We start from the raw sequence: 28000 nt of genomic DNA on the forward strand, positions 1-28000 counted from the left end.
TCCTGCTTCTCTCTCTCCTTTTTTCTCTCTTTCTCTCCTCCTTTGCTCCCTTCCTCCCTCTCTTTTTATCCCTTTCTCCCCTTCCTGCTTCTCTGTCTCTCTCCTTTTTTCTCTCTCTCTCTCCCCCTTTGCTCCATTCTTCCCTCTCTTTTTATCCCTTTCTCCCCTTACTCCTTCTCTGTCTTTCTCCTTTTTTCTCTCTTTCTCTCTCTCCCTTTGCTCCCTTCTTCCCTCTCTTTTTATCCCTTTCTCCTCTTCCTGCTTCTCTCTCTCTCTCTCTCTCTCTCTGTCTGTCTCTGTCCTTCTCTCTGTGTTTCTCTCTTCCTCCTCTCGCTTCATCTTTTTTATCCCTTTCTCCCCTTCCTGCTTCTCTCTCTCTTCAGCTTTAGATTGTAATTGCTTTGATGACATTAATAATTAATAATTTTTGCCAAAGCAATGAAAGAAATGCTTAATACTAACAAAGTAGCACAATAAAATAGCCATATTACATAGTGCTGCCCACTGTACTAGCATAATATGCTTGCCCATACAGTGTGTCTTTATACAGACCCCCCCCACATGTATGTATGTATGTATGTATGTATGTATGTATAAAGATGGACTGTATGTGCTAATGCATTATATGTGTGGATTATCCATAGGATTGACTCTCAGTCTGTCATTGTCTTCCTCTGTCTGCCCCACTGTTCTACTATTCTGTCTTCCACGTTTTCTGATAGAATCACCCACCCACCCATCCAGGCACGCACACAGGCTAATCGTTAAACAGATCCCCCTCATTAGCACTTCCAATCTCTTCCGCTGCAAACGTCATCTGCCGGAACATCTCTGCCATTCGCCACCTCCCGCTGACCGCATGTGTGTGTGTGTGTGTGTAGATGCGAGTGTGTGCGTGCATGCGCTGTGTGAGCATCTCCCTGCAGTGGCTGTCTCTGCATTAGCCCTCCCTTACCCCCCCCCCTCTTCTCTCTCTCTTTCTCTCTCTTTCTCCTCCTCCCCCTCACCTCCTGCGCTCTGTTACTGCCCCTCCCTGAGCAGCCGCAGCAGCCTGTGTGTGTGTGCGCGTGTTGGTAGGATGGAGCAGTGTGCCGGCACTGCAAGGTGACTGGGCTGAATGGTAAGAGCTTTCAGCTGCACGAGGAGACTGCTGCAGCATCTCTTTTCACTCTTTTCATCCCTCTCTCTCTCTCTCTCCCTCTCCCTCTCTCTCTCTGTGTCTGTCTGTAGACGGAGGTGGACCGGCTGCCCTGTCTCCAGCGTCTCTTCCTCAGCTCCAACAGCATCAGCAGGTAAGAAAAGAAAAGTGCTGCTGTTTTAACCCCCTCCTGTCTGAGATTCTTGCTTGGGCCCCCAATATTGCCGCAGAAAAAAGTGCTGAGGTAGACAGCTTTTTTTCCCTCCCACCCACGTGTGAAGGATTGCACTATATTATGAGCAGTTTCTGTATCCATGGTAAAGTGAATGAGGGCGGTTAGTTGTTTCGTTGTGGTGTCAGAGTGAGGATGGTGTGGTTGCTAAGGAAATCTCTCCACTGCTGGTAGGTCTGCCTGTGTTTATTTTGGGCATTACAGTTTGTCCTGTTTTTTTTTTTTTTTTTGTTATTTTTAATCCGGCTGAAATCCTTTGTCCTGGATTTTGCCATGTCATGCTTCCACCCTCTACAGCTTTGGATTTACATCATGTATGAAATGAAGCTGAAATAGAGGAAGACATAGATAGAAAGGGTGACTCTGCAGTTTAGCAGCAGAGGATGGAAAAGGTGTGCGTGGGTGAGATGAGGGGCAGTGAGTGACCAGCCCCAGCAGGCTTGGATTTACCCTCTCTAGTTAGAAGGGTCAGGCCTGTGATTTAGGGCCCATTAGTGCTGGATAGGCCTGGACAGGAGCTCTCAGAAACCTTTGACAATGAACAGTCAGGAGAAGGAAGAGAATGGCTCCGGCTGTGTCTTGTGCTGTATTGTTTCTAGGGCCCAACCGATATAATCAGATGGCCAATAATACTGGCCAATAATCCGCCCCTGCAAATGACATCACTAAGAAGCACTGATAATAAAAAAATGGTATAAATTATTAAAAAAGGGCAGTAATTATAAAAAAAACAGTAATAGGAGAAATGATCAGAAACCCATGCTAAATAATCTATTTTCATTAAAGGACAACTCCACCAATTTTAGGCAAAACTCCGTCTGTATGATGTGAACAAAGTCGTTTAGAGTGGTTTGATGTGAAATGCTCTGTTCTACACTCTCAGCAAAAAAAGGGGTCTATATAGGCTTGTTGCAGTAGTGGAACCTTTTTTGAGACTATATAGAACCCCTTTCAAAAAGGTTCTATATAGAACTGTCTACAGCACATTCTCCATCAATCTGAAGAACCTTTAATCAAGTAAATGGTTCTTTGAGTGTTTATGGTTCTACACACTGCTAGAAATAAAGGTTCTGTGCAGGTACACTTTTCATTTATCAAGGTAAAAACAATGTAAATGTTCATTCAAAGGTAAATCAGTGGTTTTAAGGTCCAACTATGTATTTTAAATGAGTTTTTCCAGGTGAAAAGTTTTAAACTTTTCATAACTGAAAGTTATGAACAGTAGAATAAAAGCCTGGAGGCTCGACGGGGTGTGGAGTCGGTACAATTTAGAGAACATAATTTCAATGGATTATGGTTCAGTTATGTTCCTTGGCTAAGGGCACTGAGATGTACCCTTGAAGATGTACCACCTCAGTAAAAGTTTCGTAGCTTTTTTCTAAGAGTGTCTAGAACCAATTTCTTTATTGAAGGACCCTTGAAGGGCATCTTTTTACGAGTGTAGGGAAACTTACTAAGCGTTTAATGTCTAACTTACTAAAGCTGAAATAATTATGAATATTCTGCTTGAGGTCTGAGATATGGTCTTGCTACACTAAATTCATTTATGATCAGGGCAGAGAGGCACAAAATAAGCAGTCCAGTTTCAGATTTACTGCTGGTTTACCGTCATTAGCATTAAAAATGCATATAAAAGCTGTGGTAAATAAAATGATTATATTTGTGTTGTATTTTTGTGTATTATTTAAAATACAAATAAATATGAAAATAAATTGGCTGAAATGGTGTTTTATCAGCATTTATAGCCACTTAAAATCAATATCACAAAATCTTCTCTTCTCACATTTGTGTAGGTACAGGGACTTCGCTAATGTTTCTAGTGGTCTATATTTATTATTAAGAGCTATGCTAGTGTGGAAAGAGCCCATAAGAAAGCTTACAGTCTGACGGTAATAATTGTGGAGTGATTTTAATCCAGTATGAATCTGCAGCGTGTAGTTTTACAGTCTGACGGTAATAATTGTGGAGTGATTTTAATCCAGTATGAATCTGCAGTGTGTGTAGTTTTACAGTCTGACAGTAATAAATGTGGAGTGATTTTAATCCAGTATGAATCTGCAGCGTGTAGTATTACAGTCTGACGGTAATAATTGTGGAGTGATTTTAATCCAGTATGAATCTGCAGTGTGTAGTTTTACAGTCTGACTGTAATAATTGTGGAGTGATTTTAATCCAGTATGAATCTGCAGTGTGTAGTTTTACAGTCTGACTGTAATAATTGTGGAGTGATTTTAATCCAGTATGAATCTGCAGTGTGTAGTTTTACAGTCTGACTGTAATAATTGTGGAGTGATTTTAATCCAGTATGAATCTGCAGTGTGTAGTTTTACAGTCTGACGGTAATAATTGTGGAGTGATTTTAATCCAGTATGAATCTGCAGTGTGTAGTTTTACAGTCTGACTGTAATAATTGTGGAGTGATTTTAATCCAGTATGAATCTGCAGTGTGTAGTTTTACAGTCTGACTGTAATAATTGTGGAGTGATTTTAATCCAGTATGAATCTGCAGTGTGTAGTTTTACAGTCTGACTGTAATAATTGTGGAGTGATTTTAATCCAGTATGAATCTGCAGTGTGTAGTTTTACAGTCTGATGGTAATAATTGTGGAGTGATTTTAATCCAGTATGAATCTGCAGTGTGTAGTTTTACAGTCTGACTGTAATAATTGTGGAGTGATTTTAATCCAGTATGAATCTGCAGTGTGTAGTTTTACAGTCTGACTGTAATAATTGTGGAGTGATTTTAATCCAGTATGAATCTGCAGTGTGTGTAGTTTTACAGTCTGACTGTAATAATTGTGGAGTGATTTTAATCCAGTATGAATCTGCAGTGTGTGTAGTTTTACAGTCTGACTGTAATAATTGTGGAACGATTTTAATCCAGTATGAATCTGCAGTGTGTGTAGTTTTACAGTCTGACTGTAATAATTGTGGAGTGATTTTAATCCAGTATGAATCTGCAGTGTGTGTAGTTTTACAGTCTGACTGTAATAATTGTGGAACGATTTTAATCCAGTATGAATCTGCAGTGTGTGTAGTTTTACAGTCTGACTGTAATAATTGTGGAGTGATTTTAATCCAGTATGAATCTGCAGTGTGTGTAGTTTTACAGTCTGATGGTAATAATTGTGGAGTGATTTTAATCCAGTATGAATCTGCAGTGTGTGTAGTTTTACAGTCTGACTGTAATAATTGTGGAGTGATTTTAATCCAGTATGAATCTGCAGTGTGTAGTTTTACAGTCTGACTGTAATAATTGTGGAGCGAATTTAATCCAGTAATTCTTTGTGTGCAGTTTTGATGAACTGGCCTGTCTGGGACTCTCCTGCTCTCTGTGTGAGCTCACCCTGGATGGGAACCCTGTAGCTCAGGAGTCATGCTACAAACAGGCCGCGCTGCGCTGTGTGCTTCCACTCAGGCTGCTGGACATGAAGCGCATCACAGTAAGTCTGGGCATTAATTCTGTACTTTCGGGGTCCAAATTTAATGTGTAAATGTTCTTTTGTTTAAACACGTATTTAATAGCTGTTGCGCCTTGTCTGAAAGATACATAAGAGAGCCAGATTTAACACTTTTTTTATAAGTGCTTAACCTTAGGCTGGCTTTACATGGTGAAACATACATGCAACCAGTTGCAAGCTGCAAGTTGCTAGCAATGTGATTTCCATGCAACTTGACAGGTACATGAAGCAATCGAAAAACAAAGTCCCACACAACACATTAGTTTGCCAAGTTAACAGTAGTTCGGTTTCAAGGCAGTTTCAGTGGAAGTGCAGCTTAGTTTCATGTAGGTTTTACGCAGCTGAGGGAGTCGATGTGTAGCCAATGTAGTCAGTGTAGCCGGTTCTGTTAACTGATTCGTGAAATGGATTTCATAAAGAATATTGCAACTGTTGTAGTTAAGTTTCAAGTGAGTTTCAGTGGAAATGCAGCTTAGTTTCATGTGGGTTTCACACAGCTAAAGGAGTCAGTCTGTGAACTCTGTGGTATTCCTAAAGTTTGAGGTGTGAGTGAGTGATAAACTCCTAAGCACACAAATTAAGTGTACGTATATATATGTAGTATTTCTTTTGGAGTCTGATTTGTTTGGTAACAGTAGCCAAGTTAATCAGTGCCACTGGCAAAGTGCCTGTTTCATCTTGAGGATCAGCAGAATTCTAATCACTTATACACTTAAACAGCCTTAATCTCACACAACATAAACTCCTGAAACCTCTCTCAGCTTTGATCGCAGTGCTGTCTGTACGCATAATAATTCAGTGTGTGTGTGTGTGTGTGTGTGTGTGTGAGCTTATTTTTGTCCGGGGCGTGTGTGTGCTTGTCTGTGTGTATTGTATCCAAAGGCTTTGAAGCGGACTTTGAAGCAGCTCTAATTCTGAGCATGTGCTTGATTTTATACATTAAAGGGTTTGTTTGGTGAAAAATCAAATATGCATTTTTCCCCACCTACCTCTGATGTAGTCCATCAGCCAAGATATGTTTGGTGTTCAGATTTTGCATCTTTAGTTTAGAGCTGGCTCTATGAGACAAATGCTGCTATCCAACACTAGAAGTCAATAGACACCCAAATCTTTTCCGCTAACGCATCCCTAATACTTCTCTTTAGTAAGGTTGTGCAGACATGGCAGACATGGCATATCAAATTGAACAAAACAGGTGTTGTACTGAAATCCAGCTGCCTGTTGTATGTCTTGCAGGCATATGGATGCTGCAGATTCATACTTCCTGTTGTTTCTTTGTATAAACAAGTGTTTATTTTGTATTTTCTACCTGAAGGTGCATGTTTAAAGATTCAAACAACACATATCGGAGGAATTCAGTACAGCATTAGCCACGTTTACATGCAGCCTAATAATCCGTTAATAATCCGACTAATAGCTCAATCGGAATAGAATACGTCCATGTAAACTCCTCCATCAGAATAGACGAGTCCGATTGAGGCAATTTGGAATACAATTTGTATCCGATTGAACGAGGTGGGTAAACTTCTAAATAATCTGTTAAATAGAAGAATAATGTCCATGTAAACGGCTGAATCCGATTACATTCCCTATCGGAACGTTTAAGTGCATTCTGCATGTTTGTTGTGTCATAGTGAAGGTTTATAATGTTCAACATGGTGGAGCAGAAACTGGTCTGTAGAGGAGACGAAGTTCATGCTCTGATCTTCAAAAGACAGCGGTGTGACGGACGTCCAGCTTATGTGTCTCAGAACACGACGTCTTCCTCTCGGCCTTCTTTAATAAGGACATGTGAAGGACGTTTTCCTGAGTCTGACATTTTAAAGCAATTACAAACACAAGCACTGCTCACTGCTGCTCATCTCACTCTGACTGGACCTCACGTGATGCTGGATGTCATGGTAACATTTACTCTAAGTGGTCCTCCACCCATTCGCGTCATTTTGCATCGGATTACTTGTAGTGAGCATGTAAACGAAGATTTTCCATCAAATTGTTATAGAGAGTGTGCATATTACAGTCTGAATCTGTACTGGGATTTTATTCAATTGGACTGGCAAAAAACTTTGCATGTAAACACAGCCACTGTCTACACTGGCTGACCACAGTGTGGAGCTACACAATAAAATTTTGTTGTTTGACGTTGGTTGTATGTAATTCTATGTCCTGATGACCTTAATATAGACCTGGAATTATTTGAGCAGTTGAGAGAAGTTTTAGGGATTACAGAAAACGTTTGGGTGACTATTGACTCCCTTAATGTTGTTAGCATGTTAGCCTTGTAGCTCCAGTGTTAAACTAACAAAGCAAAGTATTGACAGCAAATAAAAAATATCTTTAAGATTACTTAACTTATTATTGAATATATTTGACATATTTTAAGTGATTTTTAAGTATCTTATTAAACTATATTGTTTCTTGAAATAAGCAAAATTATCTTAATTATTTCTCAAAACAAGTAATGTTCTGCTAATGGAGTGAGACATTTTCACTAGATAACATGACAAACCAAGGAAAAATGCCTACAAGGCGTGTGGAATAATCTTATAATATTCTTACAATAGTCTCATAATGGGAAATATTGCATACACTCACCAGCCACTTTATTAGGTACATAGTAAAAGGTTGGACCCCTTTTGTCTTCAGAACTGCCTTAATTCTTCGTGGCAGACTTTCAACAAGGTGTTAGAAACGTTCCTCAGAGATGTTGGTTGGTTATTTGAGTTCCTGTTGCCTTTCTATCATCTGGAACCAGTCTGTCCATTCTCCTCTGACCTCTCACATCAACAAGGCATTTTCGTCCACACAACTGACCGCTCACTGGATATTTCCTCTTTTTCGGACCGTTCTCTGTAAACCCTAGAGATGGTTGTGCGTGAAAATCCCAGCAGATCAGCAGTTTCTGAAATACTCAGACCAGCCCGTCTGGCACCAACAACCACGCCACGTTCAAAGTCCCTTAAATCCCCTTTCTCCCCCGTTCTGATGCTCGGTCTGCACTTCAGCAAGTCGTCTTGACCACCTCTACAGGCCTAAATGCAGTGAGTTGCAGCCACGTGATTGGCTGATTAGTTATTTGTGTTAACAAGCAACTGATAATAAATAAACCTAATAAAGTGGCCGGTGAGCGTATATTTACTGCATTTGAGGTTTTTTTGCAGTGTTGGCTGGTTGGTTACAAACTGTGCACACTTGATTATTTTTTATTTTTTCACATGCAGCACTCAGTGTTCTGTTGTATCATTCAAAGAGCACCAATCAGTTTCTTCTTTTTTGGTAGACTCCGGCTCTCCCTTGCATTACTTTTCTGCAGTCTTTCTCAATGACGTTGGGATCATATGAACGTTATAGAGCATTATGGAACACGTTGAAGTAAATGAATGTTTTACGTCGACGATGACTAATCATTCGGTCCTGCGCTCCTTCTAAAACTTGTCCAATCCCCCTTTCCTCAGACATCACATAGCTTTCACTGAGCAAGCGGCACGAACATCCGAGATGCACACAAACACAACGACTGCTTTAAGAGACTTCAGCAGTTCTCGCCGTTCCCGGTCTCCGTCTGTGCTGATGTGACACTGATTAGTGTCAGGTTATTGAATTCTGCTTGAAGTCCTTATCATTAGGGGAGCAGAACTGAACTCAGAACAGCACTTATAGGCTGTTCTGCGCTGAGACGAGGCTTTAAAGAGGAATTAGAGTCGGATTGAGAATAAGTCAAGTTTGCCTTAAGTGTATGACACTGATATACTGATGGACAAATGTGATTAAAAGGCTCATATCCTACATTTTTCTTGTATTTTATTTTTTTCTTTGACCTGCACTTTTAACATTTATGTGATTGCATGTACCAAAAATAGTCATTTATTTTTAGATATAAATATAAATAGATTATTATATTATATTCTTATTACAGATTATTGTAGTGACTATACGCTCTAAACGATAACATATAGTATGTTAATAGTTGTACATACACTATATTGACAAAAATATTCACTTAAATTCATACCATAGGTGTTCTGTCAGGTTGAGGTCAGGACTCTGCGCTGGCCAGTCAAGTTCTTCCACACCAAACTCCTCATCCGTGTCTTTATGGACCTGCTTTGTGCACTGGTGTGCAGTCATGTTAGAACAGGAAGGTTCCATCCCCAAACTGTTCCCACAAAGTTGGGAGCATGAAATTGTCCAAAATCTCTTGGTGCTGAAGCTTTAAGAGTTCCTTTCACTGGAATTAAGGGGCCGAGCCCAACTCCTGAAAAACACCCCCACACCATGATCCCCCCTCCACCAAACTCTACACTCGGCACAATGCAGTCAGACAAGTACCGTTCTCCGAGCAACCGCTAAACCCAGACTCATCCATCGGATTGCCAGATGGAGAAGCGTGATTGGTCACTCCAGAGAACACGTCTCCACTGCTCTAGAGTCCAGTGGCGGCGCTTTACACCACTGCATTCCACGCTTTGCACTGCGCTTGGTGATGTAAGGCTTGGATGCAGCTCCTCGGCCATGGAAACCCATTCCATGATGCTCGCTACGCTGTTCTGTAGCTGATCTGAAGGCCACATGTAGTTTGGAGGTCTGTAGTTATTGACTCTACAGAAAGTTGGTGACCTCTGCGCACTATGCCCCTCAGCATCCGCTGACCGCTCTGTCATTTTACGTGGCCGACCACTTCGTGGCTGAGTTGCTGTCGTTCCCAATCGCTTCCACTTTGTTATAATCCCACTGACAGTTGACTGTGGAATATTTAGCAGTGAGGAAATTTCACGACTGGACTTGTTGCACAGGTGGCGTCCGATCACGGTACCACGCTGGAATTCACTGAGCTCCTGAGAGCGACCCATTCTTTCACTAATGTCTGTAGAAGCAGTCTGCAGGCCTAGGGGCTCGGCTTTATACACCTGTGGCCATGGAAGTGACTGGAACACCTGAATTCAGTGATTTGGATGGGTGAGTGAATACTTTTGGAAATAAAGCGTACATGGGTGTATAAACAAGTAGCAGTGCAATATGCAATATTTATCGATGTACAAACGTGACAATATATGATTTACATATATCAATATATATTCATGTGACAAAATTCTGACCTCTCTTTGTCCCTTAGAAGCAGGCTGTGTTTTGTCACTGTGCCTTTAAGCTGATGTATGATAGTTATTTTCTGATTGGCTGTCCTGTGCTGTGTCTCAGACAATAGTCCACTCCTTAGAACATCAGCTTGAATGGGCTGAGGTGAACTGCTGTAGGCTGAATCGGTGGATGTATGTAGAAATGCACTTGCTTTCTGTGACAGCTGTGTTCAAAACAGCTTGTTTTTTTGTTCCACTCCATTTCTATATATGGACCGGAGAGTGAATGTTTTGAAACTGTAACAATGTTTACATATTACATCAAACTCTTGTTTTAATGAAAATGGAAAGGATTTTTCATTGGTATGGTCCCTTTAAAGTCAAATGACGGCTGGTGATTTGTGGGGGACTGGGAGGGGCATGGAGGGGCTGGGAGGGGCTGGAGGTTAGGGAACCAGCCTTGTGACTGGAAGGTCGCCGGTTCGATCCCCTGACCTGACAGTATGTGACTGAAGTGTCCTTGAGCAAGACACCTAACCCCCAACTGCTCCCCAGGTGCTGTGGATAGGGCTGCCCACCGCTCCGGGCAAGTGTGCTCAATGCCCCCTAGTGTGTGTGTGCTCACTAGTGTGTATGTAGTGTTTCACTTCACGGATGGGTTAAATGAGGAGGTGAAATTTCCCTGTTGTGGGTCTAATAAGGGTCTCTTGATCTTAGTCTTAATCTTAAAACTAGACAACAAGAATTGGCAATAAGCATTTGTGCCTTTGCTGTATCAGTAGGAGGAACAGATTTAGGGAAAAAAAACAGTGTTTTGAGTTCGCCAGGAATTAAAGGGGCCATGTCACGGACAAACGATACAATCGTAGTTTTTATATAAGTGTTTGATGTACTGAGTAAACACTGCTGAAGTTTCCACCCTACAAAAACGGGATCTTATCAAGGATTATCTTAAAATGATCAAATTATCATAAATACAGTAATTAAATCTAATATTTCTCCGGTTGAGGTCGCCGTAAGCTTAATTTAAGATTATTTAACTCTTTTAAAGACATTGTTTACTTGTTTTTAGTCATTTTATTAAGTCAATTGATCTCACTCTATTGGCAGATAATGTTGCTTGCTTGAAATATTAGACATATCCACTAGATTTAAGATCACGTCACTTGACAAGATGCTTTTTTTGCAGTGTAAACTGAAACCTAGTCTGCAAAAACAGCCCGTTTTCAATTCACCATGATGATGTCACTACCATGAACACCAATTCTGCCTAAAGCAGTTTAGCCCTCCCAATCACATCGATGTGATAAAGAGTGTTGTTACACAAACATAAATGCAGAATACGGTCCCCTTTAAGTAAGCATGGGGGTTGTAGCTTCAGAAGATGCTGAGCCGATCCTAAAGGGGAATCTAGGGCAGGTTGATGCTGACTTGAGGCTGGTGCTTCCAGTTCCTGGCCTGCTATGTAAATAGAGAGTGGCCCACCCACGCTTATCTGTGTCAACATAGTGCAGGGCAAGTTACAGACTGTTCTACAGGGAGGGCAGTTTTTTTCTCTCTCATTATACCTGATATCCAGCATTGCGCTGCCTCCAGGGCTAGCGCTATTCCCAATTACCCGAGGCCTGCTCTAATTTCTGTAGAGCGCATTTAATACATTTGACACGTTCACTGTTTGGGCTGGTCATAATATTTGGAATGTTTTTGTAGCTATGGCCTTAGGCTGTCCATTTCCCTATGCCAGTTACAGTATCAGCCTCATTGCACAATTGAGAGACATGAAGGCAGTCAGTCAAATATTCATTTCGTCATGTTTATCTTACAAAAATAGTATGAAAAGAAGAAACATAATGTCAGGGATTTTGATTAGAGAAAGATTTCATTTTACATTGAATCAGCTAATCTCAGCAGTGTTGTGGCCGTGAAGGAAGATTTGGAGACAGGTTGTGTTTTAATGAGGTCGTGAAGGGCGAGTCTGGTGTGGACAATATGGCAGATACATAACATTGCAATACTTAAAGACATTTTGATGGTACATGATAAATATCACAGTATTTAGCTTTCCTGGGCTTTGCAGACATGTTGGAATGGACAAAATGCACCAGTTGTGCAGTCGTGCCGCATAAAATAACCAATTTTTCTTTATTCAATGTTTGCAAAATTGTTTTCAGAGTAAACAGGAGGGAAAATCTAATAGTTGGTAAAAAAATAAATGAATAAAATATGACCTCAGTCAGCTTCTTGTTATTTTGCAGTATATGCAGTTGATATTAACTGTTTGTTGTTGTTTACAGGCTCTAAATCTGCCCTTTTAATGATCCAGGCAGTTGTTCAGTTCTGGAAGTCGGACTGTTCAATTTCAGAGATTTTGACGTTGACTCCGATTCTTATTCCAAGTGACAGGAATCGATGGCGTCAGTTTCAAGAGTTGATTCTGTGCCATTTTTTCCAGAAATGAGGACGCTTATTTAAAATAAGCACTTTTATGATCACATTTCTCCGTGGCCAGGAGTATAACAACTGGCTTCGCTCTCTTTGGATAGGTAGTGTGGTCCTCACCACCTCATCGGTCTGGTGTTGGTCTCTCAGAGGCGATAACTTTAGCTTGCCCCCCTTTATCTGTGCAATATAAGGCCAAAACACAGCAGCTGGGGCAAAAGACACAGCATCTGGCCTACAAATGGTTGGTAATCCTCTCTGATAATGTTAGGAAACTCACACCACCACATGCATATAGACATGGGATTTGTCTCTCACTTCCACACTTGCTCAGAACCTAAAATCCTGCATGCATGTTCTGCTCTTTTCCTTCTTAATTCAACACATACCACACAGCACGTAATGTTACTTTGTGACATCCATGCTCCCCAAGCTACTAGATCTAGGAGGCTAATGTAGCTACAGTTACTGAAGTCTTACAGGTATAAAACTTCACTACTTTGCAAAAATACCTTTGCACCAATTAACAGCTTGGCTATATCATCTCACATATCATATAAGCTCTATTCAAACTGATCTGCACTGTTAAGTAATCTAGAATATCTAACACACACACTCACACTCACACACACACATTTTCTAAGCCGCTTATCCTCTTGGGTCGTGGGGGTACTGCAGCCTATACCAGCGCTCACTGGGCAGAAGGCAGGAAACACCCTAGATAGGTCACCAGTCCATCACAGGGCAGAACACCCAGACATACACATGCAACCAAAAATCCTCAACAGTCCAGGGAAACCCTGCACCGGTGGCAACACTGTGGGGCTCCTAAGTAACCCAACTGTCTATGCAAGTGAAGTTGGAGAGGGCCTCACTCTGTTGTCCTCACTCAGTTGTCCTCACTCTGTCTAGCTAGGCAGGTATGGTGGTCCTCCCTCTCTCCCATCACTCAGCACGATGATAGTCAACGCAAGAATCTTTTAGCTGACATCACAGAATTGGCAGTTAGTGTTCTCCTCCAAGCGTGTTGAGCTGGTGACGATGGCAGTTTGAACACATCATGTACTTAGAGAAGGAGCACATGTTAGTCTGCAGATTCCCTGCTTGGTAGCATTGTGTGATAACTGAACGTGAGCGTGTTTGAAGGGGACTTGTCCTAATCGGAGAGGAAAGTTTAGTATAAATGTATGAATGAGTGAAAAAGCGAACACATTTATATAAAAGTATGTAAAAGCGAAAAAGATGAAAGATAAAAATATGAAAACAAAGGTAGAAGAAGAGAAATCTTTCATTTAAATTGAAAAAAGCAGGTGAATCAACATAAAACTGCTTTAGTTTTGCGCTGCCACTATCAGCCCAGTAGCTCCAGTGCAAAACGAAAGAAGCTCAGACACTTCAGACACCAAACAGGTCTTGGCTGGATATTTTGGGATGAAAGATTGTGCTGGCTTCAGGGTAAAACCTGGCCTGGTCCTGCTGTGCTGACCTGAAAGTGGAGTGTTCATGATTCTGATGTTCTGCAGGAGGAGGAGAGACGCGCGGCGAGTCTTTTAGCGCGAAAGGAGGATGAGAAGAAACGTGAGAGCCACAAGCAGGCCGCTCATAAGGTACACACTGAGCTCCTCTTCCCCTCCAGCTCCTTTGTTTTCACTAAGGGACACTGTTGTTTACAGTTTGATTGCATGCCAAAGTCCTGTGGTGTGTTTATTCTCTAATCTTTTAGCCTTGGCCTGGGTTTGCACCATCTCTCTGAATCCACTAAACCTGCTGCTCTGCCAACACTGCAGTATGAAATCCACCAGCAGTGACTCCGCTCTTTAGAGAGCTCCTCAGGACTGGTGTTTTTTATTGATGCAGGAATTAAACATCAATATCTACACCGATCAGGCATAACATTATGACCACCATCCCTTTATTTCTACGCTTATTGTTCATCTTATCAGCTCCACTTACTGTATAGCTGCACTTTATAGTTCTACAGTTACAGACTGTAGTCCATCTGTTTCTCTGATACTCTGTTACCCTGTTCTTCAGTGGTCAGGACCCCCATGGACCCTCACAGAGCAGCTACTATTTGGGTGGTGGATCATTCTCAGCACTTCAGTAACTTCAGTGTGTTGTGCTGCTGCAAGTGGATCAGACACAGCAGTGCTACTGGAGTTTTTAATCGCTGTTTCCACTCACTGTCCACTCCTACCTTGTCAGTCCACCTTGTAGATGTAAAGTCAGAGACGACAGCTCATCTGCTGCTGCACAGTTTGTGTTGGTCATCCTCTAGTCCTTCATCAGTGGTCACAGGACACTGTTGGTGGACTATTCTCAGTCCAGCAGAGACAGTGAGTTGTTTAAAAACTCCAGCCGTGCTGCTGTGTCTGATCCACTCGTACCAGCACAACACCCACATCAGTGTTACTGCAGTGTTGAGAATGAGAGTTGAGAGTGCCCAAATAGTACCTGCTCTATGAAGGTCCATGGGGGTCCTGACCACTGAAGAACAGGGTAAAAGGGCGCTAACAAAGTATCAGAGAAACAGATGGACAATGAGTGTAGAGACAAGGAGGCAGTTGTAATGTCATGCCTGATCCAAAAAAATCAAGTTAAGTATAAACGATTAACTGAAAACAAAGGAAAAAGACTTGTTTTGGCTGTTTTAATCAGTTGATGCACACCTAAAAGATGCTCCTTTAAGTAGTAAAGAAAATGGTTCTATATAGAGAGAGCCATGAACACTCAAAGAACCTTTTGCATGATAAAACGATTCTTTCCATTATGAAAGATTGATGGAGAATGTGCTGTAGACGGTTCTTATGACGTCAAACTTGTAACAACAGAAGAACCCTTTTCCAAAGGTTCTATATAGAATCATCTGTAGCACATTTATGCACATTCTTTGTCAATTTGAAGAACCCTTTTATCATGCAAATGGTTCTTTGAGTGTTCATGATTCTATATAGAATCATTTTCTTTAGTAAAGAACTCTTGAAGAACCATCTTTTTAAGAGTGTAGTCCTTTGAAACTGTCAAATTTAGTACAACAGCCGTTGCCAGGTTTAAACATGTCGTGACAGCTTAGGATGATTGAAATTTCTTACATTTAATAAAGGCCATTTATTGTAATAATCCTATAATGACGTAATGACGTTGGAAAATAGGATGGATGATGATCAGTTGATCATAATAGAGGAAAGAGGTTTCTGCAGGTTTCTGTGCTGTTAATCATTAAGGACAGGATTACAGATCATTAAAACCAGATCCACACATGCCTGATGGCTCGAGGGCTACCCTTTAGCTTTTGCCAGGACTGACCAGTCAGAAGCAATCAAACACCCTCATGATGTGTCTATGACATCGCATCTACAACCCCATTACCAAACAAGTTGACAGCAGACATGATACTGTAGAGGAAATCACTGCATGGATTCAGAAACACTTCTGAAAATCACTGTCTGTGAACACAGTTTGTCGCTGCGTCTTCAAATGCAAGTTAAAACTCTAAAACGCAAAGAAGAAACTGAATCTATACAGGATGCAGAAATGCTGCCACCTTCTCTGGGCCCACACTTTTTTAAAATGGACTAAGGGAAAGTGAAAAAGTGTCCTGTGGTGAGATAAATCAACATTGATATGGTTATCAGTGCACAGTTCAAAAGGCAGTGTTCACGATGGTGTAGGGCATCAGTGCACATGGCACAGGTGATGTGCACATCTGAATGATGTATACATGTTTTGGTAACATATGCTGCCATCCAGATGACGTCTTTTTCAGGAAAGTATTTACTTATTTCAACAAGACAATGTCAAACTACATTCTGCATGTATTTTAACAGCATTGCCCTATATTAAAAAAGTCCGAGTGCTAAACTGGCCTGCCTGCAGTCCAGACCTGTCACCCACTGACAACATTTGGCACGTTATCAAATGAAAAATATGAAAATGTATATATGGTCTATTCATGTATATATATACGTAACACCTCTGCCTTCTACACTGTAGCCTGGGGTTCAATCCCCTGCCTGGACAAGCACCCTACACTATATCAGTAAGAGTCCTAGTGTTGTCTCCTAACACTACCCTACTGTGTAAAATGATAAAACTGTAAGTCGCTCTGGATAAGAGCATCAGACAATTGCCATAAATGTAGACATAAATAAAATGGGGCAGAGCTCTGCTTAACGGTGACTGGTGCCCCAAGTCTGTAGAAAGTAAATCAGTTATTAGCAGAATTTCTCGTCTGAACTCAAGCATAGATATCCACATCTTCATAGTTATTTAATGTAGCCTGTCTCTTAACACCCACTGATGAAAGTTATCACCAAACGAGCCATATTTTGGTTACACCAGCTCATGGGGAGGTGTAAATATTTAGACTAACCCCTGCATACACACGGACTATTATAGTGCATCCCATTTTAATTTAGTATTGCGTAAACCTGAACTTAGTAAACACATTACACTAACCGACGTCTGAACTTACACACCACTGGTGCAACCCGGCCACTGGACCTTAATTAATAGAATATAACCACAATTTTAATCACAGCCACAATGTTGATCTGAAAAATTGCAATTAGATATTTTCCCCAAATCATTCAGCACCAGCTGTTGCTTTAGTTTTAGTTACCTAGAGTCGAGCCTATTAATATCTGAAAATAATAGTCCCTGATGTGACAGCATAATTGCTGTTTTCAGAGTTGACAGAGACAATGTTACATAAAAACCTTTAAGAATCAATCCACCTTGGAAGTTCCACATCCTACAGATACAGTATTGTAAGATTAGTTCGTGGAAACCAGTTAGCAGTTTGTACAGTGGTAATTGGCATATGTGACATTTTATGTATAATAGGAATTATATGTATAATAGATCATTGAAATTGTATACAGTATGGGCCTTGATAGAGCAAGCAAGGCATGCATTTAAACAAAAAATAAATAGTAAAGTGATAAACGCAGCTATTCAGAAGAATAGAGAAGGTATTTTTTTCCTTTTTAGCTCGTACTGCTACATTAATTTATGTTGCTTTAACAGAATAACGTAGTCCTTGCCAAGTCTTGCATTTGGGAAACATGTATGTGTTCCAGTTTCCTGATTTATTTGTTTTTATCTGTGACTGTGCCCATGGGGGAATCTTGAGAAGAACAGAGTGGGAGCTGGAGAGAAATGGAAAGTGGTAGTCGATGGTTTCTCTGTAATCTAAACCAGCTAATCCCCGCCGAGAGGACGATAAAACTGATAAAACTCCAGGGCCTTGTTGCATGCACACACTCAGAGGGAGTGGCACATTCCATACCTGAGCTAGTGGAAACTTAATAAGGGGTGAAAAGAAGCTACATTCCTCTTTGGGTTTCTAGGTGGGGTCTGCTGCTGGAGATCCAGTGTACTCGCATTGGTTGTTATGGTTATGGTTTATAATAAAAGGCCCAGGGAGCCTAAGTGACCGTTTTCTTTGTCATCAGGTTTCTCTTGATCCTGTAGGAACACAGTATACGTATACATAGTGTGTCCTGTGAATAATTGTCCAGTGTCCTTTACATGATTAATGTATTTTTCCCATCCCATCCACCCACCCACCTACCCATCCACCTACCTACCCATCCACCTACCTACCCACCCACTGTAACTGTCTTCTTTCCAGTCAAAAAGATGGTGATGTATTTTAAACCCTTACAATAAAAGAAGCTGAACTTTGTTTTTCTACTGAAAGTCGACCCGTTTTTCCCCAAATCTGGGCTCTAAACTATAAACAGACGGCGTCTCTTCAGTGATCTGCTCTGGAAACATCACTTTTAGAAAATAACACAAAGAGTGTCTGAGATTTTTGGCTTTCAGCAGTAAATTGTAAGCATATAGTGATATGTGTAGATCATAAAACACACGTTCTGTTAATCTGAGGGGAGATTTTACAAAAAAAAAAAAAATATATATATATATATATATATATATATATATATATATATATATATATAAATAAATAAATAAAATAAAAATGTGTATTTATTTTATGCACTTACTGAATTATTTGCCTTGCGATTTGGTCGTGTACATTCAGATGGAAAAACCAAAATATACCCTGGACAATAAGAGGTTAACAAAACAAAAACCACTGTCTCTCCACATTCAGGCCTGAGAAGCTAAGAGAAAGCTAACAGCCAAGCGAAAGCTAAGCATGCAAGCATAACAGAGCTATTAAGCTAGTTCATTTGTATGCATGTCAACTGTGTGTGCTCATCAATATTAGGACCACACTCAGTTCTCAGATTTGTCTGATTTTTATTCTGTTGTTTCTTGTATTTCTTAATTCAAACTTTGCTGGATGCTTAATATAGCACTCAATATTAGTGTCATACAAACACTTTAGATAGGAGATACTGGAAGTTACAGGTAATACTGTCCTTTTCATTACTAATGATGAGTGAAACGTAGTTTGGGCCAATTAACACTATACAAGCAGGACTAAGTGGCATATTCATTTACTCATGGGTTCTCATTGAATATTTCAGTGTGACTGTGCACTAACGCTCACTGTCATGAACAGATGAGCTCAGACCAGAAAAAATAGCTTAAAATCTGTTTTACAGTCTAAGAAATCTGTTTTACAGTCATCTTAGGCTAAGGACCAAGAAAGCCCCTTGACAGACGCAGCCACACAGTGTGTTGTTATTGTTATTGAGTGTGCCCTTCGGCTGACACGGCTTTCGAAGAGTGTGGGATTTTCGGGAAATTTTGCAGGATCATTTAGCCACTATGAATCAGACAAACAAATCCCTTACAAATTATGTGGCACAGCCTTCAGTGGTTAAACTAATCCAGCTCTGATTGTGCTTTATAAGCTATTTATATAACAATATCACCTGCATTGTCTCCTGTCTCATCATTTGTTTATGCAGGAGAAGCGTCGCTTGGCAATCCGTAATGCAGCACAGCAGTGGGAAGGATCCAAGACCTGTCTGGAGCTTCCTGCCCAAAATGGAGCAAAGGAAGAGCTTAGCCCCGAAAACAGCCCCGCGCACAGCCCTGCCCAGACTAATGGGATCGCTCAAGAGCCCTCACCCGATGAGCTGAGGTAAGGGTTAAAGGTTAGCGACCTTGTAGGTTGAAATACGAGTTGAATCCTTATATACTCCTTAGTATGTTATTATATATATATATATATATATATATATATAAATGAATAATTAAAAAATAATTATAATAGGTGTTTCAGCCACACCCATTGCTATACATTGTGAATAAAATCAAACACATAGCCATGCAAATATTAGCAGTAGAATGGGTCGTACTGAAGAGATCAGTGACTTTAAACGTAGCACTCTTATAGGATGCCACCTCTGGCACATGCCAGTTTGTGAAATGTCTGCCCTGTTAGATCTACCCCTGTCAACTGTAATTGCTATTATTGTGAAATGGAAGCAACAACAGTACAGGCATGCTACACCAGTCACAGAGTGGGCCCGTTGAGTGCTAAAGTACATAGCGGGTAAAACCTGCTGTCAGCTGGAGTGGTGTAAAGCACGCCAGCACTGGACTCTGGAGCAATGGAAACGTTCTCTGGAGTGATGAATCACACTTCACTATCTGGCATTCTGATGACTGAATCTGGTTTTGGCAGATGCCAGGAAAACAATATCTACCAGAATGCATTGTGCAAACAGTAAAGTTTGGTGGAGGAGGGATAATGGGCTGGGGCTTTTAATTCCACTGAAGGGTGATGCTAATGCTACAGCATGCAAAGACATTCTAGACAATTACATGCTTCCAAATTGTGGCAACAGTTTGGGAAGGACCTTTTCCTGTTCCAGCAAGACTAAGCCCTTGTGCACAAAGTCAGGTCCATAAAGACATGGTTTGATGAATTTGCTGTGGAGGAACTCCAGTGAACTCAAACCTGGTGGACACTTTTGGGTTAAGCTGTAATGTCACTTTAATATTAATGCCCATTGTTTTGCAATGAGATGTTCAGCAGGGTGTCGTGGTCAGATGTCCACATACCATATATATATATATATATATATATATACATATATACACACCGATCAGGTATAACATTATGACCACCTCCTTGTTTCTACACTCATTGTCCATTTTATCAGCTCCACTTACTGTATAGCTGCACTTTGTAGTTCTACAGTTACAGACTGTAGTCCATCTGTTTCTCTGATACTTTGCTACCCCCTTTTATCCTGTTCTTCAGTGGTCAGGACCCCCATGGACCCTCACAGAGCAGGTACTATTTGGGTGGTGGATCATTCTCAACACTTCAGTAACACTGACGTGGTGGTGGTGTGTTAGTGTGTGTTGTGCTGGTCTGAGTGGATCAGACACAGCTGTGCTGCTGGAGTTTTTAAACACCTCAGTGTCGCTGCTGGACTGAGAACAGTCCACCAACTCAAAATATCCAGCCGACAGCGTCCTGTGACCACTGATGAAGGACTAGAGAATAACCAACACAAACTGTTGAGCTGTCGTCTCTGACTTTACATCTACAAGGTGGACTGACAAGGTAGGAGTGTCTAATAGAGTGGACAGTGAGTGGACACAGTGTTTAAAAACTCCAGCAGCACTGCTGCGTCTGATCCACTTGTACCAGCACAACACACACTAACACACCACCACCATGTCAGTGTTACTGCAGCGCTGCTCTGTGGTGATCCTGTGACCTTTGAAGAGCAGAGTGTAAATACAGGGAGGTGTACTTAATGAAGTGGCCAGGGAGTGTATATGTTGATGGCAGTGGCCCCATAGAGTTAAAAGAAAAACAGGAATAATCAGAGTTATTAAAATGACATATAACGTTAATAACAGTATAATAAATTTCAATAACAGATCACATTCTTAACCAGACCTTTCTTTCCTTTTTCATTCTGTCCATATAGCATTGTTTTGCACTAAGACTGCTCTATCTCTATCTTATTCTCTATATTGCTGTCTCACCCATTCTTTCTCCATGTCTCTTTTGCTCTGTTTCTTGTAGGAAAGATAAAGGGAGTCCATTCATTGTTCCGGAGCGTCCAGCAGGGGGCGGTGAGAGTAGGTTGCGTTCAACCAGCCGCCCCAACAGCCCCCGAGACCCCAGGTACACACACAAAAACAGAGTTGTACTGCCTTGGCGTCATATTATGTAGAGCAGTGTCATAGTGAATTCCTCTGTGTATGTAATGTCTGTAACTGCACTGTGAGTGTATTGTGGGGGAGAACTGCCGTGCCTCCTTCACTAGCATTCCCATAACAGTGGCAAACCATTCCGATGCCATTTGATCTGGTTTCGTTCTCTGTTTCACACACGCTTGCCTGCGTAGACACACGTGTCTTGCACCGCAGTCTATTGGCTCTCGCTTCAAAAACAACTTTTGGACCGCTAATAGAGCATCTGTGTATGTTTGTGTCATGTGTTTATTCCACTATACAGCTGACTGGTGGACTATATTCCCAGCATATTGTGCACACATAAGCATATAAAGGCACGTGCACACAAGAACCCACATTGCAGTTTATAAAGCCTTGTATTCAAATGGTTTGTGTGGCTTAAGGCTTTCTAAAGGATCTTCAGATGGGAAGTCCTGATGTTTTTGCAGGAAACAAGCTGCAACATCTGCCTCGGTTTAAAAACTACAGGCCAGATGTACATATGCATGAAGGCACAGTGCACAACATGCACCCACACTTAACCTGAATTAAACCCCTTAAAATCCCAGGCTCATTACATACTAAGGCAGGCCCTGGGTATGTAAGGGGTCAACTAGAAAGCTAATGTCTGTATGTATTACAGATAGAAATAAATCTACAATCAAAAATGTAATTAAGTTGCTCAAACTTTAAAAAAAAAATCATAAAACGCCTTCCCCCCCGCAGCGAACTATACCAGGGTTCACTTGGAAGGAGACAAAGGTTAGTGTGGTGGTCGGTTAGTGTAGTGGTTAACACCTCCGACTTCTACACTATAGACTGGGGTTCAATCCCCACCTGGGCAAACACCCTACACTATACCAATAAGAGTCACTGGGCAAGACTCCTAACACCACCTTGGCCTCCCTGTGTAAAATGATCAAATTGTAAGTCGCTCTGGATAAGAGCGTCAGCCAAATGCCATAAATGTAAATGTAGGTTATGTTCATGTTGCAAACCTCATTGCTCAGTTCAGATTTTTTGCTCAGGTCTGATCTTTCTAGCTTCATAATTCATTTTTGTTCATTAATATGCACCAATCTGTGTCCTGAAATGACCCACATGCACACATCCTAATCAATAATGTCACCTGACTGAGCCACGTGCTTCATGAACGACAAACAAACCCGCAGAACAAGCCATCGTCACGAGATAATTTGCTCTGATCTGCTCTCGGCTTTTCATTATTAGAGCACGATGAAAACAGAAGACGGTCAAATGCTTTGCTTTTGCGCTGTTTACTTGCACTGACCTCAGATTTGGTGTTGCTTCCACGTTAATGCAAACTTCCACGAGGCAGCAAAAAAAACTAATTCTAATTTGAGCATTTTCATTAAGGTCATATGGCCACAACTCAGATGTATGTCTGATGTAGGAATACACATGCAAGTGGCTCAGATCTGATTTGAAAAGATCGGGTTTGTGTGTTCACACAGCTCTGAAAAAGTCAGATCTGTGACACAGTAATGAAAAAACTGGATTTGTGTCACTTCAGCCTGGTAATGTGACTGTAGCCAGAGACCTGTGATTCTTGCCAGACCATCGTTTAGTTCTTTAGTGCAGACCCAATTATGGGTGGAGTGTTCACACCTGTCGAAACAAACTGAATTAAAGAAAAGTTTGGTCTGCACCAAATATAGGTGGTACTAAAGAGGCCTTAAGTTATCTCACAGCTGTATTCTCACAGTCTAGTTCTTATATTTCAGAGTTGTTCAGCACAATGTGAGGGGTTGTCATCAGAGGGCGGTAACATTGCTTTAACTCATTTGCATATTGTGACAAAGACTCAGAGGGGACTCTGTGGTTGGCGTAACTGACCACAATAGTGATGTTATTTTGACAGTTTAAAAAGAAGCGCTAAAAGTTGAACAAAACTGGTGTCATTTCTTATTGCAAAGCAGTTTATAATGGAAAAACAAAATTTTCTTTAGGATATAATTTCTCTTAAAGAGAGTTATGCTCTCTCGGACTGTTGTGCATATGCACATATGTGTGGGGGGAGAGGCCCTCTAGCATGCAGTTCAGATTAAAACCATGAATTATGAGTGTTCCTCCCAGAACACATTAGTCTTAATACACTGCTCCTCATCGCTCGCTTCCCAAAGAGAGAGCACTGGATAGAGCATGTTTCTGTTACTTCACATATCATTCTCTTCAAGAAACACACCGTATCTCTGTGTATTTATGGGCTCTCTCTTTTCCTTCTCTCTCACTTTATGAAGAAGTGGTCTGCTGGAAAGGACTGAGCTCTTTGTTCACAGCGCCAACTGCCACGTTTGTGTTCAGCCACCTGACTCAGCTGATGTAGAATCAACTCGGGTTCTAGTCTGCATGTTTTAACGCATCGGCATGCAACAACAAGCTTGTGCACTAAAAGTCCAAAAGAATTCTGAGTGAATTCATTGCTGATGCATGTGTTCAGTCGCACACACACAGCTTGGAAAGCATTGACCATGTTGCTCTGCAACACATATTAGGTCACCATGTCCATTGCCAAGCGTCAGCTTGAGGGGGATAAAGCCCTCCTTCTTTGGGCTGTGGAGCTGTGGAACTCTGGAGTGATGGAGTTGCATCCAGTGTCTTCAGGATGATCCAGAACTAATCATCCAACATCAGTACCCGACCTCACTACTAATACTCTTGAGTCCAAATGCAATCAAATCCTCTCAGCAATGTTCCAACATCTAAGCCCAGTCCCATTTCACCCCTCGCTCCTACCACTTTTGTTGAGTTAGAGGGGTAGGACGAAGTCTTAGGGCTACATGGTCCTACAAACGGAAGAAAAAGAATTTTCATACAACACAATAACTGTCTCTACTCTTCAGGGAAGGCTTTGCATGAAATACCGGAACATTGCTGTGAAGATTTGATTGCATTCAGCAACGGGAGCACTAGTGAAATCAGGAATTGATGTTGGATGATTAATTCTGGATCACAAATTCCACTCCAACTCGTTCCAAAGGTATTGGTGCTTCATCTCTCTAGAGAATGCAGTTCTGTAGCTCCACAGCTCAATGCTTGGGGGCTTCACACCCATCTAGCCAATGCTTGGCACTGGACATGGTGACCTTAGACTCATGCGTGGCTGTTCCAGAGTGACCTATTATATTGTCAATGCTTTTTTCTGGAGACTGTACAAGCTGTATATGTATTTGGACGCTTGTATCAGCAATGAATGCAGCTGAATTTATTAATAAGAAGGGGTGTACTCAAACCTTTGGACATATAGTGTATTATTTTAGTTTAATGTCATTTTAATGTCTTTTGGTCCATTTGTTCATAACAAGCATAAAAAGTTGCTAGTAGTATGATCATGTCTAGGTAGGTAGCTTGCTAAATTTCCCGTTACACCTTAAATAGTGCAGGAGTTATGTTCTGGTGCCCTAGGCTTCAGAGCTGCTGCACCGTTCAAGGTGGAATGCAGATTCATAAAAGAAGCTGGACCCCCCCCGACCCCCACCCACCACCTTAAAGGCATATGATGCCCTAAATGTAACTAAAGCCCAGTAATGGTTTACTGGTAACTTTACCCTCATCTGTTATCACTGCTGCGTCACCTGCAGAGCAGCGCTACTAGCCTGATATTGTTTTTTATTTAGTATATAGTAATATATAGTATATGTCTTTATATAGTAATGTTCTTTTTTATTTGAGGGTCCCATTTCGTCGGGTAATATTTCAGCCAGTAGCCCTTGTAACTCAGTTCCAAGGGGCAAGGTGACACTTATAAATCAGGGGTAGGGGTAAAAATCTAAAATGGGATTAGGCCCTAATATAGAGCCTCCCCAGAAGTGACTGAACTCCTTACTAGTACATTGATTCCAGAAGAAACATTAAATGTTTGTTGTTATGGCTCAGCTGACGGACAAAACGGAAAACCTCCTCATCTATCCAGGACAGATTTTCTTGTCCAGGTTTTGTTGAAAGCAGTCAGGTGAAATTCTGTGAGGTGATATGGTCATATGCTACAAGATAAATTGTATTTTCATTGTATCATAGTATGAGTTTCTGTGATAACTATATTGTTTGACAGAACAGGTCACATGCCCAGTGCCGGTTTGGCAGAATATAGCATTAGCTGGCCCACGGGTGCTCTTCTGCATCTACAGTGAGTGACTTAACCATTCGGCTAAACAACCAAATGCATGTGTGCAACTTGAAAACTACTGCCTTTTTCTACTAGTCGGTAAAAATACTTACAAACCAGAAAAAATCTAGTTCTTCGTCCCAGAACTGTAAAACGTGGGAGGCAGTAAAGGCAGCTGTTGCAACAAACTCACTCAGTATAGCAATCTTTTTATTTTATGTAGTGAATGGTACTTTTGTAACTTAAACCTTTGAATCTAAATGCTCAGAACAGACCTACCAATTCTGTAAGGTAGTGGCCTCAAGTACAAGATTTATGGCTAGACCAGAAGTGAAGTAACCTGCAGGCTGTTAGCTTCTTGACCTTTTGACTTTAAATTTGACCATGTTTTGGATTGCTGATGCTACCCTTGCATTGAAATTTAAAGTATTCCTTGTAACTGGGAGCAAATTTATATTGAAATATTGGAATTAGCTGTTTTTGGGTGGTCATGAAGGGAGAGCATTGCTGTTTAAGCCTTATGAACGGTACAGAAAGTGCAAGCCAGAAACCCCACATGTGGATGAAGGTTACCTTACTAGGCCTCTTCATCCATACCATTCCAGTACGCTCTCAGAAGCAGCGTTGAAAAAAACCCTCCCTGTTTTTCCAAGCCAACTTCACGCTGTTCACAGTGTTTGTATAGCAGGGAAACATATTGCCCTGTATAATGATGAAAGCAGAGCGATGTATTAAAGTATTAATGCCACGAAAGGGTTAACTGAGGGAACGTGGCAGTGCATTAGACATGTAGACCTAACGTTCCCCAAACGTACACGAGGCCTTCGCTACTGTCGAGGTGAATGAAAAACAACCCTTCGGCACGTATGCAAAGCTGCTCTGGATCATCTCACAGAGTCTGGGACACACATGGGTGAACTTACGGGAACCTCACCGATTTATACCTCATCCGTCCGAGCCGTTCTGATGGATTCGCCCGTTAAGGAAATCCCTAAGCGTTACTTGTGTCGGTTTTCCATATTTGCTCTGAATAGCATATAGGTTAAATAGGAAAATGGTGAGGATCTCTCAAAGAAACCAAGGATATTACCCATTATAATGTGTTAAAGTGTGATATAAATATGAATTATGACTAATTAATGCTGTAAATACATTTAAATGTAATTAAGAAACTACATAGCACTACATAGTTCATTACACATTTGGTTGCTTAATGAATTTACAGTTGATTTACATTCGGTACAGATTTGAGTCTGGACTTTTTTGGTTTTGAGGGCAGTCACCGGTCACAAGTTCAGTATTCGGTGATGCCACAGCCACCATAGCCAGGAACCTGAGACAGCACAGTTGTTTATGCTCTCTCTGGGTGGGTGGGAGGGTTGGAATTGAAACTGGGGGGTAAAATTGGGTGATCTCTTTTATACTATTTATACTTATACTACTTTTATGCTACTTACAGAAATCTGCTATTATTTATCTAATCAATTAGTTTGGTTATTTGTTGAAAATTGCAACCTGTAATAGCAACTATGCCATTTTTAGTGTGTAGATTATGGGGGGGCACTTGATTTTGTTCCTTTTAAATTAGTCACTGCTCACTTTTCAATAAAATACATCTTTCAGATTCAATGCTAATGAGCATTTTTACTTAAACCTTCATATCGGGTCATTTTAGAGCTCACAGCAGGCACTGTTATACAACCTACAGGAGACAGAGAGGGTTTCTTGGCCTCCTGTAGACTCATACACACGCAAGGCTCCTCTCTGACCACTATATATGGCACGCCTCATCCATTACCCACAGATTATGAGATGAGCCTCAGGCAGGGAGCTCCATTCGGAGTCTCCTTGATCATTCATCTCTGTAAGAGGAGGCAATCAGCCGGCTGGCTCTGGTGGCTCTTGAGGCCTCAGCACATACAGAAATTAGGCTCAAGGAGATGTTTGTTTTTACGTTCTGCTTCAGCGTCGTACCTAATGTTTAAAACATTTTGCCAAAATATCTTGGACAGATTATTGGCCAGATTTATGAAACGCAAGCCCAGGTTTACTGTGACGTTAATTGCAAATAGCGTCTGCTCATTTCGAAATGAGGATTACCAACGAGTTTTACCGCATGTGTGATGTGAGGTGTGGCTGTGTTTTCTTTCGTTTATATGTACTAATAGCGATTCACAGCACCTATTATTTACTGCAGTTGTAATGATTTGGAAATCACAGACCTCGACTCTGTGCACCAGCTGGGCTTGTTATCCTCCATCATTCCATCACTTTTTAGAGTCACCACATGTGGCACAACAACAAATAAAGTGATGTAAAAGTAATAAGGTAAGTTTATTTGTTCAGCTATAAACTCCTTAATAATTAACCAATTTGGCCCTTTCAAAGAGATATAGCTCAGCGTAG

At 41.1% G+C, this 28000-nt stretch overlaps 1 protein-coding gene across 3 annotated transcripts in view; it reads left to right on the forward strand.

Annotated features, from left to right (window-relative positions):
• Nucleotides 1-28000, forward strand: part of LOC108439017 (leucine-rich repeat-containing protein 49) — a 91293-nt gene that overhangs the window by 39006 nt on the left and 24287 nt on the right. For all 3 annotated transcript variants that reach the window (XR_005130492.1, XM_037540260.1, XM_017717181.2), the window contains exons 9-13: nt 1231-1292; nt 4666-4813; nt 13869-13952; nt 19233-19408; nt 21317-21418. Coding sequence is in view for 2 of the 3 variants with exons in the window: in XM_037540260.1 (XP_037396157.1) it covers nt 1231-1292; nt 4666-4813; nt 13869-13952; nt 19233-19408; nt 21317-21418 (572 nt within the window). In the remaining variant the exon portion in view is untranslated. The remainder of the gene's footprint in view (nt 1-1230; nt 1293-4665; nt 4814-13868; nt 13953-19232; nt 19409-21316; nt 21419-28000) is intronic.

Source organism: Pygocentrus nattereri, chromosome 7 (genome assembly GCF_015220715.1).
Source record: "Pygocentrus nattereri isolate fPygNat1 chromosome 7, fPygNat1.pri, whole genome shotgun sequence".
NCBI lineage: Eukaryota > Metazoa > Chordata > Actinopteri > Characiformes > Serrasalmidae > Pygocentrus > Pygocentrus nattereri.